At 37.5% G+C, this 13,391-nt stretch overlaps 1 protein-coding gene across 2 annotated transcripts; it reads right to left on the minus strand.

Annotated features, from left to right (window-relative positions):
- Nucleotides 1-5,163: 5,163 nt before the first annotated feature.
- LOC110940392 (uncharacterized Rho GTPase-activating protein At5g61530) lies at nt 5,164-11,105 on the minus strand. 2 transcript variants are annotated; one of them, XM_022181942.1, is made up of 10 exons: nt 10,752-11,105; nt 9,109-9,346; nt 8,333-8,595; nt 8,020-8,082; nt 7,919-7,937; nt 7,716-7,814; nt 7,220-7,297; nt 6,893-7,137; nt 5,777-5,942; nt 5,164-5,561 (listed from the first exon to the last, which is right to left on the minus strand). In XM_022181942.1, the coding sequence occupies exons 2-10, from the start codon at nt 9,167-9,169 to the stop codon at nt 5,416-5,418; spliced, it is 1,140 nt and encodes a 379-aa protein (XP_022037634.1). In that variant the 5' UTR covers nt 9,170-9,346; nt 10,752-11,105; the 3' UTR covers nt 5,164-5,415. The 2 variants fall into 2 exon arrangements, with proteins under 2 accessions (XP_022037634.1, XP_022037635.1); XM_022181943.2 differs by having other exon boundaries at nt 5,179-5,561; nt 9,109-9,326; nt 10,752-11,073.
- Between the last annotated feature and the right edge of the window lie 2,286 nt (nt 11,106-13,391).

Raw genomic sequence — 13,391 nt, forward strand, 5'->3', positions numbered from 1 at the left:
AAGAATGGGTCTTGTAACGGTCAGAAAGGCATATTCCGCGAGAATATCGGATGTTGGTCAATGTTATTGACATTGTAACGGTTATATGAGCTAAAGACCCGGTTTTGTAGTCAATAAGCACGTGGAAAACAAGTAGAAAGAGTCCCCCAACGTTCAGAATGGAATATTCCCAGCATCCCGGAATAATAAGAGAGTTAGTTTGTTTTTTGTAACTATATAAAGGGGCGATCGGATCATAGGTGGACACAACTTTTCACACACTTTCACTCACACTCTTTGCTCTATAGCTACTAGCAACCACTACACACAAACACTTGTACTCAAATCTCATTGTAACACTTAGCGATCCGATCAATATCCTGCACTGTATCCTGACGTTTGAAGTAATAGAAGAACAAGGCAGCTGCGATTGTCAGCTCCCGAGGTTTTATGCCGGCGATCTAGATTAATCAAGGGCTTTCCTCGTACATCATGTGTCAACCTTTACTTTTTTGCTCATTGTTTGATCACAGATACGGCTCTATATCCTGAGCCGTATCCTGAACACTGTTTTTCCAAACAACTTAACAAGCATATTTTCAATACACTCTTTAGCACACTACCTCACTTAACTAATTTGATCACTTAATTGCTTCGGTAATTTTTGACCAAAACACATATGTGCTAAACGATTTCGAGTTTTCTAAAACGAGTACTATGGTTTATATTGAACACAACAATTTCAATTATATAAACAAACTTGTTGGGGCGTTGGTCGAAGGACAATTGAATGACATTCATTAACTATTTAAGCCGACCAGTAGTACGTTATGGTACCATAGGATCTGACAAATACCATTATCGGACTTTCACCATGGTTATGGGGGTAATGTGGGTAACGACAGAACCTGATGATTGTTAACTTACCCTTTGGTGGTTTGTTAATACGAGTTAAACGAGTAGGACGAGTCACACAGGTTTGAATGTATTCAATAAAACGACCAAAAGTTAGTTTTCACAATTTTAACACGAACCACTGGAACTATTTGAACTATGTGAACTAGTTAAACTATTTGAACCACTGGAACTATCTGAACTATGTGAACTAGTTGAACTATTTGAACCACTGGAACTATCTGAACTATGTGAACGATTTGAACTATTGAACCATTGGAACTATTTGATCTATTTGAACTATCTGAACGATTGGAACTATTTGAACTATTGAATGATTGGGTTATGGTAAGTTATTAGGTAACGGGGCGGGTGTAATGTGATAAAAGCATGGTGCATACGCCGCTGGTACTTCCTATATATAAGTGCTTTTAACACATTACATGTCATTGCGTTATCTAGATCACTTGGACAAATGTTTTCTAAACGAAGTTACACTACAAGGTTTTCCTAACGATATAAACCATACGAGTTTTAATACGAGAACGATTTACAACTTGGTTTACAAAGACAAATGTTTTAAGTTGAGATTCATGGCTACAATGGTTTTGGTTTTTACATATATCAACTTGTAAAAGTTGATAGAAACATACTGCAATATCAAACTCTTTTGTTTTCAAGGTATACACTCGACAACCCTCGTAGTTGGACGAGGTATTGCAATATGAACTCAAGGCCATGAATCTGACACGCTCACAAAACCTATGTACTCGCCGGCATTTTTATGCTGACGTATTTTCACATATGTTTCAGGTACCATAGTTGATGATGTCTGATGATGATATTGATGCATGCTCACATAGGAATGGACGAGGCCTTAGTGACTTAATAACAATGAATGATAATATATTCATGTTTTACTTTTAATATTCGAGACAATGTAATAAACTTAATTCAATAAAACAGAACTTCAATCCATGTGTTGTGAAACAATGATTCTGTTACGACACTCCCCGACGTTTCCGCCGCGGTTTGTTGTTTTATCGCGGTCGGGGTGTGACACAGGAATCAGTAATCAAGGATGATACTGAAAAATTGAAAGGAATGATTAAGGAATTAGAACAAGGAACAGATGGAATTTGGAGATTCCATAAGGAAGGGATTTGGATACCTAAACGAGGAAACCTACGCCACTGAATACTAGAAAAAGCTCATAAGTCTAAGTATACGATACATCCTGTAAGTGATAAAATGTATCAAGACTTAAGAAAGAACTTCTGGTGGATAGGAATGAAAAAGGACATAGCAGCTTATGTTTCTAAGTGTCTAACTTGTTCACAAGTTAAAGCTGAACATCAGAAACCCTCAGATTTGTTGCAACAGTTAGAAATGCTGGTGTGAAAGTGGGAATTAATAACAATGGATCTTGTTACCAAATTACCCAAGACAAGAAAAGGTAATGATACAGTCTGGGTAATTGTAGACAGGCTAACTAAATCAGCTCATTTCTTACCAATGAAAGAAACATTCAGTATGGAACAATTAGCCAAGTTGTATGTAAATGAAATAGTATCATTACATGGAATTCCTTTATCAATTGTTTCTGATAGAGATAGCCGTTTTACCTCTCATTTTTGGACTAGTTTCCAAAAAGCAATGGGAACCAAGTTAAATCTAAGCACTGCTTATCATCCTCAAACGGACGGACAAAGCGAAAGGACAATTCAGACGATGGAGGATATGTTTAGAGCTTGTGTAATTGATTTCGGAGGTAATTGGGACGATCACTTACCATTAATAGAATTTTCTTACAATAACAGCTATCATACCAGTATCAATGTTGCACCATTCGAAACATTCTATGGACGTAAGTGTCGAACTCCAGTCTGTTGGGCAGAAATTGGAGAAAAGCAACTATCTGGATCCGAGATAGTACAAGAAACAACAGACAAAATCATCCAACTCAAGGAAAGACTAAAAGCAGCACGGGATAGACAAAAGAGTTATGCTGACAATAGGCGAAAGCCGTTGGAATTTCAGGAAGGAGACAAGGTATTATTAAAAGTTTCTCCCTGAAAATGAGTGGTAAGATTCATCAAAAGAGGAAAGTTAAGCCCCAGGTATGTTGGACCTTTTGAGATTATCAGAATAATAGGACCAGTAGCTTATCTCCAGAGGAAATGGCAGAAATACATGATGTATTTCATGTATGCAATCTCAAAAAGTGTTTAGCCGATGAATCATTAGTAGTACCTCTTAAGGACATAGAGGTAAACGAAAAGCTTAAATTTATAGAGAAGCCTCTACAGATTGAAGACAGAAAAGTCAAGAATCACAAGCATAAGAGATTAGTTCTAGTCAAAGTAAAATGGGATTCCAAGAGATGACCATAATACACATGTGAGCTTGAATCAGAGATGCAGAGGAAATACCGACACCTATTCCAGTAGACCTTGAAGACGGGTTCTAAAACAAGGTGAGGAGGATATAACAACCCTCCTAAAATATTTCCGACACCCCTAATATATTTAGAATGTCCCTATACGTCCTAAAATACACCTCGTATATGAAAACAGACCCTAAATACCTTTATATAATTAAAAATAAAAGAAAAACAAATAAAAACAGTCTGTCGCGGGGTGCGACAGACTACCCTTGAGTTTACGCGGACCGCGAGCGCCTAGACACCAGGCCTCACCGGTGCCGCCACGTGTCGAGTCTACTCCAATGACCGGTCAAGGTTAGGCCCTACATGTCGTACGTCGCGGGCCGCGAAGGCCTTGCCTTCGGCTTACGCGGGGCGCGACAATGTGGACGATCAGACCTATATATAGAGGTCGTTGACCTTCAGTTTACAATCGCTCAATTCTCGAATTCTCTCTCTATTTTCTGCATAGCAAATATAATATCGGGCATAATACCCCCCTAAAATAACGATGTTCTACCTCGTTGTAAGTATTTTAACCCCCGGTTACGTATTAGATATCGATCTATTGCTCCGTAACGACTGTCGAGACTCTGCCCGACGTAGTCGTTGGAGTTCTGTCTCGGGGAGGGTATAACTAATGTAAATTTTGGGTTAATATACTAACGCGTGTGCATTTAATAACCAGGAAATCACGAAGAAAAACCCTAAAGTAGCAATGTGAGTAATCCTTTTTGTAAATTGTTTTTACAAAACCTCAATTATTTTTTTTTTTTATAACTAACAGTGATTGAGTATTTGTATTCTACAATTATCGTCGGTATGTTGGGGTTTTGTATACAAAATTTGTTACTACACTGTGAGTAGTAACATGACCACAAGTCGGGTTGACAGTACCGTGGGTGGTAATTAAAGTAAAAAAATAAACAAATGTAATTGCGAGATCGCCCTCAATACTGTAACACTGATAAAACCTGTCTTGATTAAATTAGGATTCACTCACCAGTATTTCCCACTGACAAAATGTTTTTAAACGCGTTTCAGGTAACAAAATGTAAAAGCCAAATAGAAGCCAGCTAGACAGCACTGAAAGCTTGGGAAAAGTGTCTATAAAAGTTACTTAAATAAAGAAGATGTTTTATTTCAATAAATTAGGGTTGCTCCCTATAAACTTGTTTGTAACAAAAACTTGTGGTTTATCCCAATATGTTTATTATTATAAAATGTGGTGTTTTATTCTGATAAAATATTTCCTAACTACGGTTCTGATGAAATTTCCGCTACCAAATAATGATAAACACCGATACCACCATCTCTGAGTAGGCCGCGGCCGGCCGCCTCCGAGGCAGGGGTCGGGGGTTGCGACAAAAATGGCCAAAACACCCCTCATGTCAGGTCCATTTGTTCAGACTTAACCATGAAAATTAACTAAGCTAGAGTCAAAAAAAACCATAACGTGACAGGGTTTGTAAACAGAGTATGTTTTCTGTAATTATTAAAAGGCAAATGACAGTTTGTAATCTGGTGTCAACTTAAAGGACGATTTTGTAATTACCCTTTATTTAATTTAAAATAAAAATAAAAAGTTCTAGTGTACCCAGCCACCATTGTTTTGTGCTTCTAGGGTACTTGAGTTGTGAATTGACATGGCACCGCAGGATTAGACGGGGCTAGGGTAGTACCCTCGGGTGCCCCTTCCGTGGCAGACCCAAGAAACACTTTCAAGGGGTGCGAACAAAGGATTTAACCAAATTTTCATGATGTGCGATTAGGATTTTGCCCAATATAATACACCAAAGGGTGCGCCTGCCCATTCAACCCTCTCCCTAGGTCCGTTCCGGCCCCTTCCACTCTTAGATCACTGATGGTGGAATATATTATTTATTATAAATATTTTAAAATGTATAAAAAGTACACTTTTAGAGGGAAAGTACCAATATACAAACTAGCAAAACAATCCTTTGCATACCACTTCTAGCCAACCTAAATTTACAGCAGATCAAACCAAATGAAGTACCAAAAAAAATCCAAACTTTATGGTAAGTTGATGATTTCAGAAATATTGGTCAGAAAGTTGAATCAATATCGAAGAAAAATGATTAAGAAATGTTGACTGGTCACCTCCAAACAGTCTCATTCGCATCAGTGAAGATGGCATTGTGATGTTCTATTAAACACCTTAAAACCTCTATGGCACTCAAGTCTATTGTCACACCATCATCCAATGGAATCGCCGAAGATACATCCATATCTTCACTCTCATCTGGAACAAACATTTCAACAATATTTCATCATATATACACATTTATTTATACAGTTTGATCTATTTGATTCCAAACTTGTACCCTTTTACCCAAGTTGAGCAAGTTCAATATGACTAGTTTTAACTTTCAATTGCCACATTTACTGAAAAAGGACTATTTGACAAATCGACCAAAAAGAAATTAGGTAAAGGAGTAGATGAAATTGAAGACAAACCTGCAAGCATATCCCATTCGCTATAGTTTTGTACAGGATCGGCAGCATTTGTATTTGACTGAGTTGTTGATGGCTGGTTCCAATACTGTTTATAAGTTTCGGGTGTCTGTCCCTTTTGCCACATAATAATAGGAGCCATCTCCATGGCAAGGCTTCCAGCATCCATCTGCACCACCAAACATAAAATTGGTATTTTAAAACGGTGTTCTTATTATTAAAAGTGGTTTAACAAGTTCTATACTTTCAACCTGTGTTGACCCTTTTGGGCATAGGTTGAATTTGAAAACAGCATTTTGAAATAATAATTTTAGTGCTAACACATAAAACAACAGTATGTATAGCTTTGTAGGTATGCCATAAACATAAATCAAATGACCGACAAAATACAGTTGAACACCTAAATTTAAAAGGAAAATCATGCTGAGAGAAAAATCAGTCATGAGAAACAGGGAGATAGATAAGTGTGGCTTGAACCCTAGCAACAATAAATGCTCTGAAAAACAACTTACATGAAAACTATATATCATATGTTATATATTAGCTACTAGAGGTGGCAAAATGGGAGATTTGAGCAGGTTCGGTAAAGAGTAAAAATGGTCCAGTTCATGTTGAGTTGACCTTCTCCTAAACCTCTTAGAAAGTTAATGTGTTAACCATAATAACAAAAACAATATAATGACAGTAAAAATCTACATCTTTGATTGCTACAATTTAGATCATATGCATTAAATAGACTTTGGGCGGCTTTCATCAGTTAACCATCTAGCTAATTTTAACATTTGAGATAAAACACAACCCGTTCATAAGTAAATGGGGTCGAAACTGCCACCTATATAACAGCAAAATCAAATGCTTCCAATCTCCCCTACCATAACCCTAAATAAATTCTATCTTTTGGCAAGCAACAGAATTAGTTTAGTATTGGTGAGTTGTACTTAAGATACTATCTTAACTTCCAGCAGAAATATGTTACAAATGATAAGATTAAATAAACCTCTTTGGAACTTCTAAAACAAATTCTTTCGCCAGTAATTGAATTTAGTTTAGAAAATAGAATATCTTAGCATTATTGTGTGTGTTTGTGTGTGTATAGAGAGAGAGAGAGAGAGAGAATGCCTTGTTAAGAAGCGATTTTTGGCTAACACGGAGCAATAATGCAGTGACGAGCTCCAGTGTCATGTAATTAACTGCTGGAAGTTTTTTCAATATGTTTCTCATCAGAGGTATGCTAGAACGTGCACCTCGGATTTCATTGCGTAGTTCAAAAGTGATCAATGGCTGTGGAAGGCTGGCCAAGTAACACTTGACAAGAGCGGCAACATCTATTGGGTTCACACCTTCAGGTAGTGGTGCATTTAAGTCTGTAAAACAAAAGAAACATTTAATCACACTAAACAAAATAAAATAAATTTTTTTTTAACAAAACTGGACCAGAATTACCACCTTGGTTGTACAACGACACAAGTTGCTGGATTGCCCTCTTGTTTCCTTCAGACTTGAATAAATCAGGCGAATTCAGGCCTGAAACAAACTCATCAGCAGAACATGTAACAAAGATAGAAAAAATTATGATTCATCATACTCTAGAAATGACAAAATGAGAGGGTCGCGCGGGGTGAATTATTAGTACCGCTCAGAACATGGTGGGTCAGGCTAGGTTGGGCAACCCACAAACACTTAGTATTCGTTTATTTATGGATATTCTAAATAACTATTAACTAATATGTTAGATTGATTATAAAACTATAATGATAATCTAAACTTGTTTTAAATAAAGCAATTCAGAATGTTTTTGTGCATTTGAATACATGATTACATTCTGGATGACTTTCAAGTGTTTCCCTTTTAGTTAGATATTTTATATTAAGCCTTTTGAACTGCTAAAGATAAGCATAGCTTAAATAAGCCAATTTATATATAAAATGGGCTGTAATCACACCTGATAATACGAGATAATCTGCACATTTGACCAACAAAGAAGGAATAGGTTTGCTGGATTCTTGGCGCTGAACTGTAACCTCTACCGGCACACCAAACACTGAATAAAACAGATGGAAGTCTCAGCTACAAACCAACTAATCAAGTTGAAAGACATATCACACTTTTTTCGGTTCTTGTGCCAGAAGTCACAAGAGAACTTACCATCGGTGCTAGCAACACCCTACAAAATCAAAGAAAAAGTAAAGTCAACACATCTTTAACCGATAGAGCAAACAAACAAGGGTGTCATGGGAAACAAATACCTTCTGCCACCGCTCAATATCAGTCAATAGAGTTTTGCTTTTCTGGGCAGTCTTCTTTGCCACCTTGACAATAATAATTTTCTCAGAGATGCAAATGATCAGGTTAAACAATATATTAAATTATAAATGCACTCACATTTCAAAGTTTATCTAAGAAGTAACTACACTGTTTTGCTGGTATTACCACAGTATTTGTGTCTTTAGAAGATTAAACACACACATTATATATTTTAAGAAATAACTCACACACATATATAAGATTTGTAGATAACCGAAATGGTGTGACGACACAATCTAGTTGATTAGTACTTACCTCTTCCACTTTAGTTTTCCCTACAACAACCTTCTCTTTAGTCTCTGTTACACCCCTCCGAAGAAAATAACTTGTAGTAGCAGCAGCGGAGACAAGACGTTCCTGCATCGCCTGTCTTGTGGATGGTTGCTGAAAAAGTGACCATCGGCTTTTGACCACCGACCCGACCCGTTCTGCTACTTCAGAAACATTGCCTTTTGCATCTTTAGCAACCTCACCCACAAATGATCCTGCAGATTGCCCAGCTTCTTTCAGCTTTGTCCCTGCGTCATTTAAAAGCTTATTATGAAAAACTCAAAACTGCACAGTAGAATAAGACAAAATTTTGACTGTAGTTCTTAGTAGATGTGCCAAAATGGGCGATTCGGGTAACATGTTAGGTCAGGCCAGGGTGACCAGTCAACGCTTTTTCTTCCATTTATTTGAACTTTTTAAATAATCATAATCAATATACTAAATAAGATTATAAAAACTATCATCATCATACTCTGTAAATCCCAGCAATAGCAAAGCTAAGGTAGGGTCTGAGGAGGGTAAGATGTAGACAACCTTACCTCTACCCCATAGGAATAGAGAGGCTACTTTTTAATAAAGTTATTTAAGAGAACCCTTTGGGTGACTTTCAACCCCGTTGACATTGTTTCTATTTAAGCTAAGTTCTATAATTTTAACGGTTTTCACCCTTTCAGATAAAACACGACTCTAACCAACCACGTGTTTAGGTATATGAGTCGAAACTGCCACCTGTAGTTTTGTGTCATTGATAACTTAGTTACCTGAAGATGAGAAGAAACCACTGGCTTTCTCTTGCCACTGAGGTGAAACGGCTAAAGGCATCAAGCTGGTTTCAGACACCAATGAGAAAATTCTTAACGAATGGATACGCTTGTCTTTAAGTAATTGGCAAGGATAGTCCTTGGAGTCACACAAACAGCCTTTACACGACAAGAGCGTATAAAGTTCCTTGCAGATCCAAAGAGACTTGGTTCACAACCTACGGTTTATATCCAAAGCCTACATTAATAAACAAAAAAGGTGAACTTTTTTATAATTACTGAATTCTAAAACATACATATAAATGCTAGTTTGATTGTACAAAGTAGAGAGAAATTTCATTCAGAGATCTTATCAGTATTTTTCTGATGACAAGTGCCGAACTAAAAGTTATGAGCCACTACTACTAGTGTTACAAACGCATCTATGATGGACTTGGTATCTTACTTGTATCATATTATCAAGAATCAAGAAGACATAGCATACAATGACAGATGACTGTATAATATATTTTCTTATCAAACTTTACCACTAATTTAACCATTAGCTAAAGTCTTTCTTAACTCTACCAAACACTTCAATCGAGAATAATTCAACCATCAGCTAAAGTCTTTCTTAGTCCTACCAAACACTTAGGGAACGTTTGGTTCGCAGGAATTCAATGGGATTTAAGGGAATTGGAATTTAAATTTCATCTCTTAAGATGTTCAGTTCACAGAATTTGATGGAATGGGAATCCCAATTCCAATCTTCATGTGTTTGGTTGACAATGGAATTGGAATTGGAATTAGACAAGAATTCCTTCAAATTCCTTTAACTAAAGGAATTCAAAATCCTTCCTATATGTGAAGGAATTAAAGTAAATTCATTGAAATCTTCGACCTTTTCGACCTGCACCGTTTCGACCCGTACCCTTTCGAATCGAACCGTTGCGACGCGAACCGTTTCGACCCGGACATTTTAGACGCGAACCGTTTTGACCCGTACCGTTTCCACCCGAACCATTTCGACCCATACCATTTCCACCCATACCGTTTCGACCCGAACCGAGGGTCGTGGGTGCCGGGTGATAGATTCCAATTCATTTGACAACCAAACACATAAAAATGGAATTGAGATTCCAATTCCAATTGGAATGTTTAAATTCCAAATCCAATTCCTTCAAATTCTAATTCCTATACAAATTCCAATTCCAATTCCAAATCATTCCACGAACCAAGCGCCCCCTTAAATCCAGAATCAACCGAGAAGCTTGATAATTAAACAAGATTGTTTCAACCGTAAACTAAATGTAGCCAATAATTTCTAACACTAAATATTCCACTAATATTCTACAAAACCTTTTAACTTTCATATTTCCAGGTAAAATCAACCAAACAGCATGCAATTTTTTACAATATTCAAATTTATACAACATAAATACACATAATAATAGCATCAAACAAGCATAATAATCACATCAACTATTGCCAAAAAAAAATCAAATTCCACACTACTTGTTTAACGATCAAATTATCTGTGCATAACGAATAAATTTACAGCAAACAATCATCATAATAATAAACGCATCATCAGAAGCATCAACCAGTAAGAATACGAAACCCTAGCGAACGTGCAAAACAGAATCAACGATTTGAGGTTTTACCTTCCGAAACTAACACGCGGATTTGTTGCAACGAATCTGGAAGAACAGCTAAAAATCAAAAACTTTTAGAGAGAGAAAGTGGTGATCGTTCGATTGTGGGCGAAAGTGACAGTAGGCAGCGAAATTAGACCATTGACAAGTAGGGGTCAGCAGAATCGACGGTTGATTTAAGCCAATAAGGCCGCTGGTGTAGGGGTTTCCGTGGGCTGGATAGTAGGAGATCGTAGCTTTATTTCTGGATTTTTTCTAACGGTAGATATTATTATGGTAAATGTTTATTGATATAACATCCTTAGCCAATTCAAACCCCTCCCTTCGGTATGAAGATAGGATCAACAATTTTTTCAAATATATAAATAAAGATTGAGATTTAATTAAGATCATGAAAGGATATTGAGATTTAAATAAGATCATCGAAGAGATATGTTCTCAAATCAATCATAAGTGCATACTGCATATATGTAATGGGGACCACACCATACTCTAAACTTACGTCCATATCACGCGAGCGCATCTAGAAAGTTCTTGAACCTTTTAGAAGAAATTACTTGGCGACAAGAAAGATGCTCCTGCAGACAAAAATGACAACAGGTGGCACCAATAGCTAGATGCAAACTAGGGGTGCAAACGAGCCGAGCTACTCACGAGCTACTCGAGCTCAGCTCGAAAAAAAGCTCGAACGAGCCGAGCTTAAACGAGCTCGAGCCCGAGCCTAAAAACAAGCTCGTTTAGTAAACAAGCCCGAGCCCGAGCTTCGCTTATCGAGCTCAAGCCGGCTCGCGAGCCTAATCGAGTTTTCTGTTTATATATTCTTTATCAATATATTAAACATATATTTATATAATAATAATTACCATTTATATAAATATAAAAAAGTAACTAAATTATATGTATAATAATAATTATAATTAATATAAATTAATTAAAAAATACTAAACGAGTCGAGCCCGAGCCCGAGCCGAGCTCGAGCTTGAAAATTTACCTTCGAGCCGAGCTCGAGCTCGGGCTCGGCTCGGCTCGTTTGCACCCCTAACGCCAATAGCGATTGCAATATCCTTGGAGGACATGCCGACAACCAGTACTACCGAGTGCCCAACTGGGACGAATAGTTGCGCGCCATGTCACCTCTAGGACTAACGACGTCAGAAGGGACAAAAAGGATATTTCTCCTGGTCAGACAGCTGGCAGGCACTGGCTAGCTGGCAGGCCTCCTCATTCACCATTCTCCGGCTAAAAATAGAAAACTCTACCTCCAGGTTTAAGGATTCGATTTCTCACTCCCTTACTCTTAACACACACTTATCCTCAAAAATAATACTTATTCTCACGTCGGAGGGTGGTCACAAGGAGAACCCCCATATTCTCCTCCTAGTGGCGAGTCACCGGTGTTGTTATTTTGCAGGACGCCTTTGTGCGACCAGCTTTACGACGAGTGAAAGATTGAGATTGAACCACCCTTCACGAGACGACCAGCTGGAATAACCTAGTGTTAACCAGTGTTTCATCATTGGCGCCCACCGCATTTTTACAACCATTTTCATATATTTTCTTCTCAAAAACACTCTTCAATGGCTGAACCAAACTCTCTTTTCAAATCGGCGTAGAAAGCTCTCCGTTTGGCCTGGCAGCGGACAACGCACAAGTCCAAAGCCATCAAAGGGACGAGCACGTCGGTGGGGAGTTCATAGATGCCGGATTCACTAATGTCTTTGGTAGTGCTACTCGGGTAACCCAACAGACGACTCTCGGGGCATCAAACGCAAGCACGATCAACACGGTTTTCCCTTCACTCTCAGAAGGAGAAACGTTAGCTTCATGGTATGCCAAGTCCCAGGCAATACTTAACATGGCGTATGCGCAAATGTGCGCACAAGCACAGTACCCGATCAAAACACCAGTGCAGCAAGTGCACATACAACACTCATCGCAACATCCATCCCAAAGGGCTTCGTCACCCCATTGAGACAAAACTTCACCAACAACTTTCTTTCTCTCTCTAGAACCATCCAAACCACACAAACCACCTCCATATCCATTTTTGATTTTGTTTAAAGATTCAAGCGTTCATCCATCAAAACAAAAAAATTTCTATTGGTTATGGAGCCATTAAAGGGACTTTTCTTGGTGTTCTTGATGATTCTACACACGAAACATCACCATTTCTCAACTTTGTTCACCTAAAGGTATAAAATTATTTTCAAAGTTCATGTTCTTATTCTTGATGATAGTAGAAGGTTTTTCAAACACAAGGATTTTTCACAACACTTGAAATCTAACAACAAATGGTATTTAATCAAAATAAAAACGGAAGTTCATGTGTGTGAATACATAGCCGTAGGTGTGTGTATATATGGGTTAGAGTTTGTGTTTTGATTGTTAGATGATTCTTGATTAAGGTGATTTTAAAAAGATGATTGCATGCATGATCAAAAAGGATTTTTTATAAAAGTTCATATGATTAAAGGTGAATGTATGAAAAGTTGATTCTTGGAAGTATGTATATGTGTGTGTGTCGTGTATATATGTATATATATGCATGTACATATGGGTTTTGTTGGACTTTTCATAAATGCGAAGAATGAATGCGTGCAATTACGATTAAATGAAGATGATGTGTTGGATCATATGAAATGAAATAAA

This window comes from Helianthus annuus, chromosome 5, assembly GCF_002127325.2.
Source record: "Helianthus annuus cultivar XRQ/B chromosome 5, HanXRQr2.0-SUNRISE, whole genome shotgun sequence".
Classification (NCBI taxonomy): domain Eukaryota; kingdom Viridiplantae; phylum Streptophyta; class Magnoliopsida; order Asterales; family Asteraceae; genus Helianthus; species Helianthus annuus.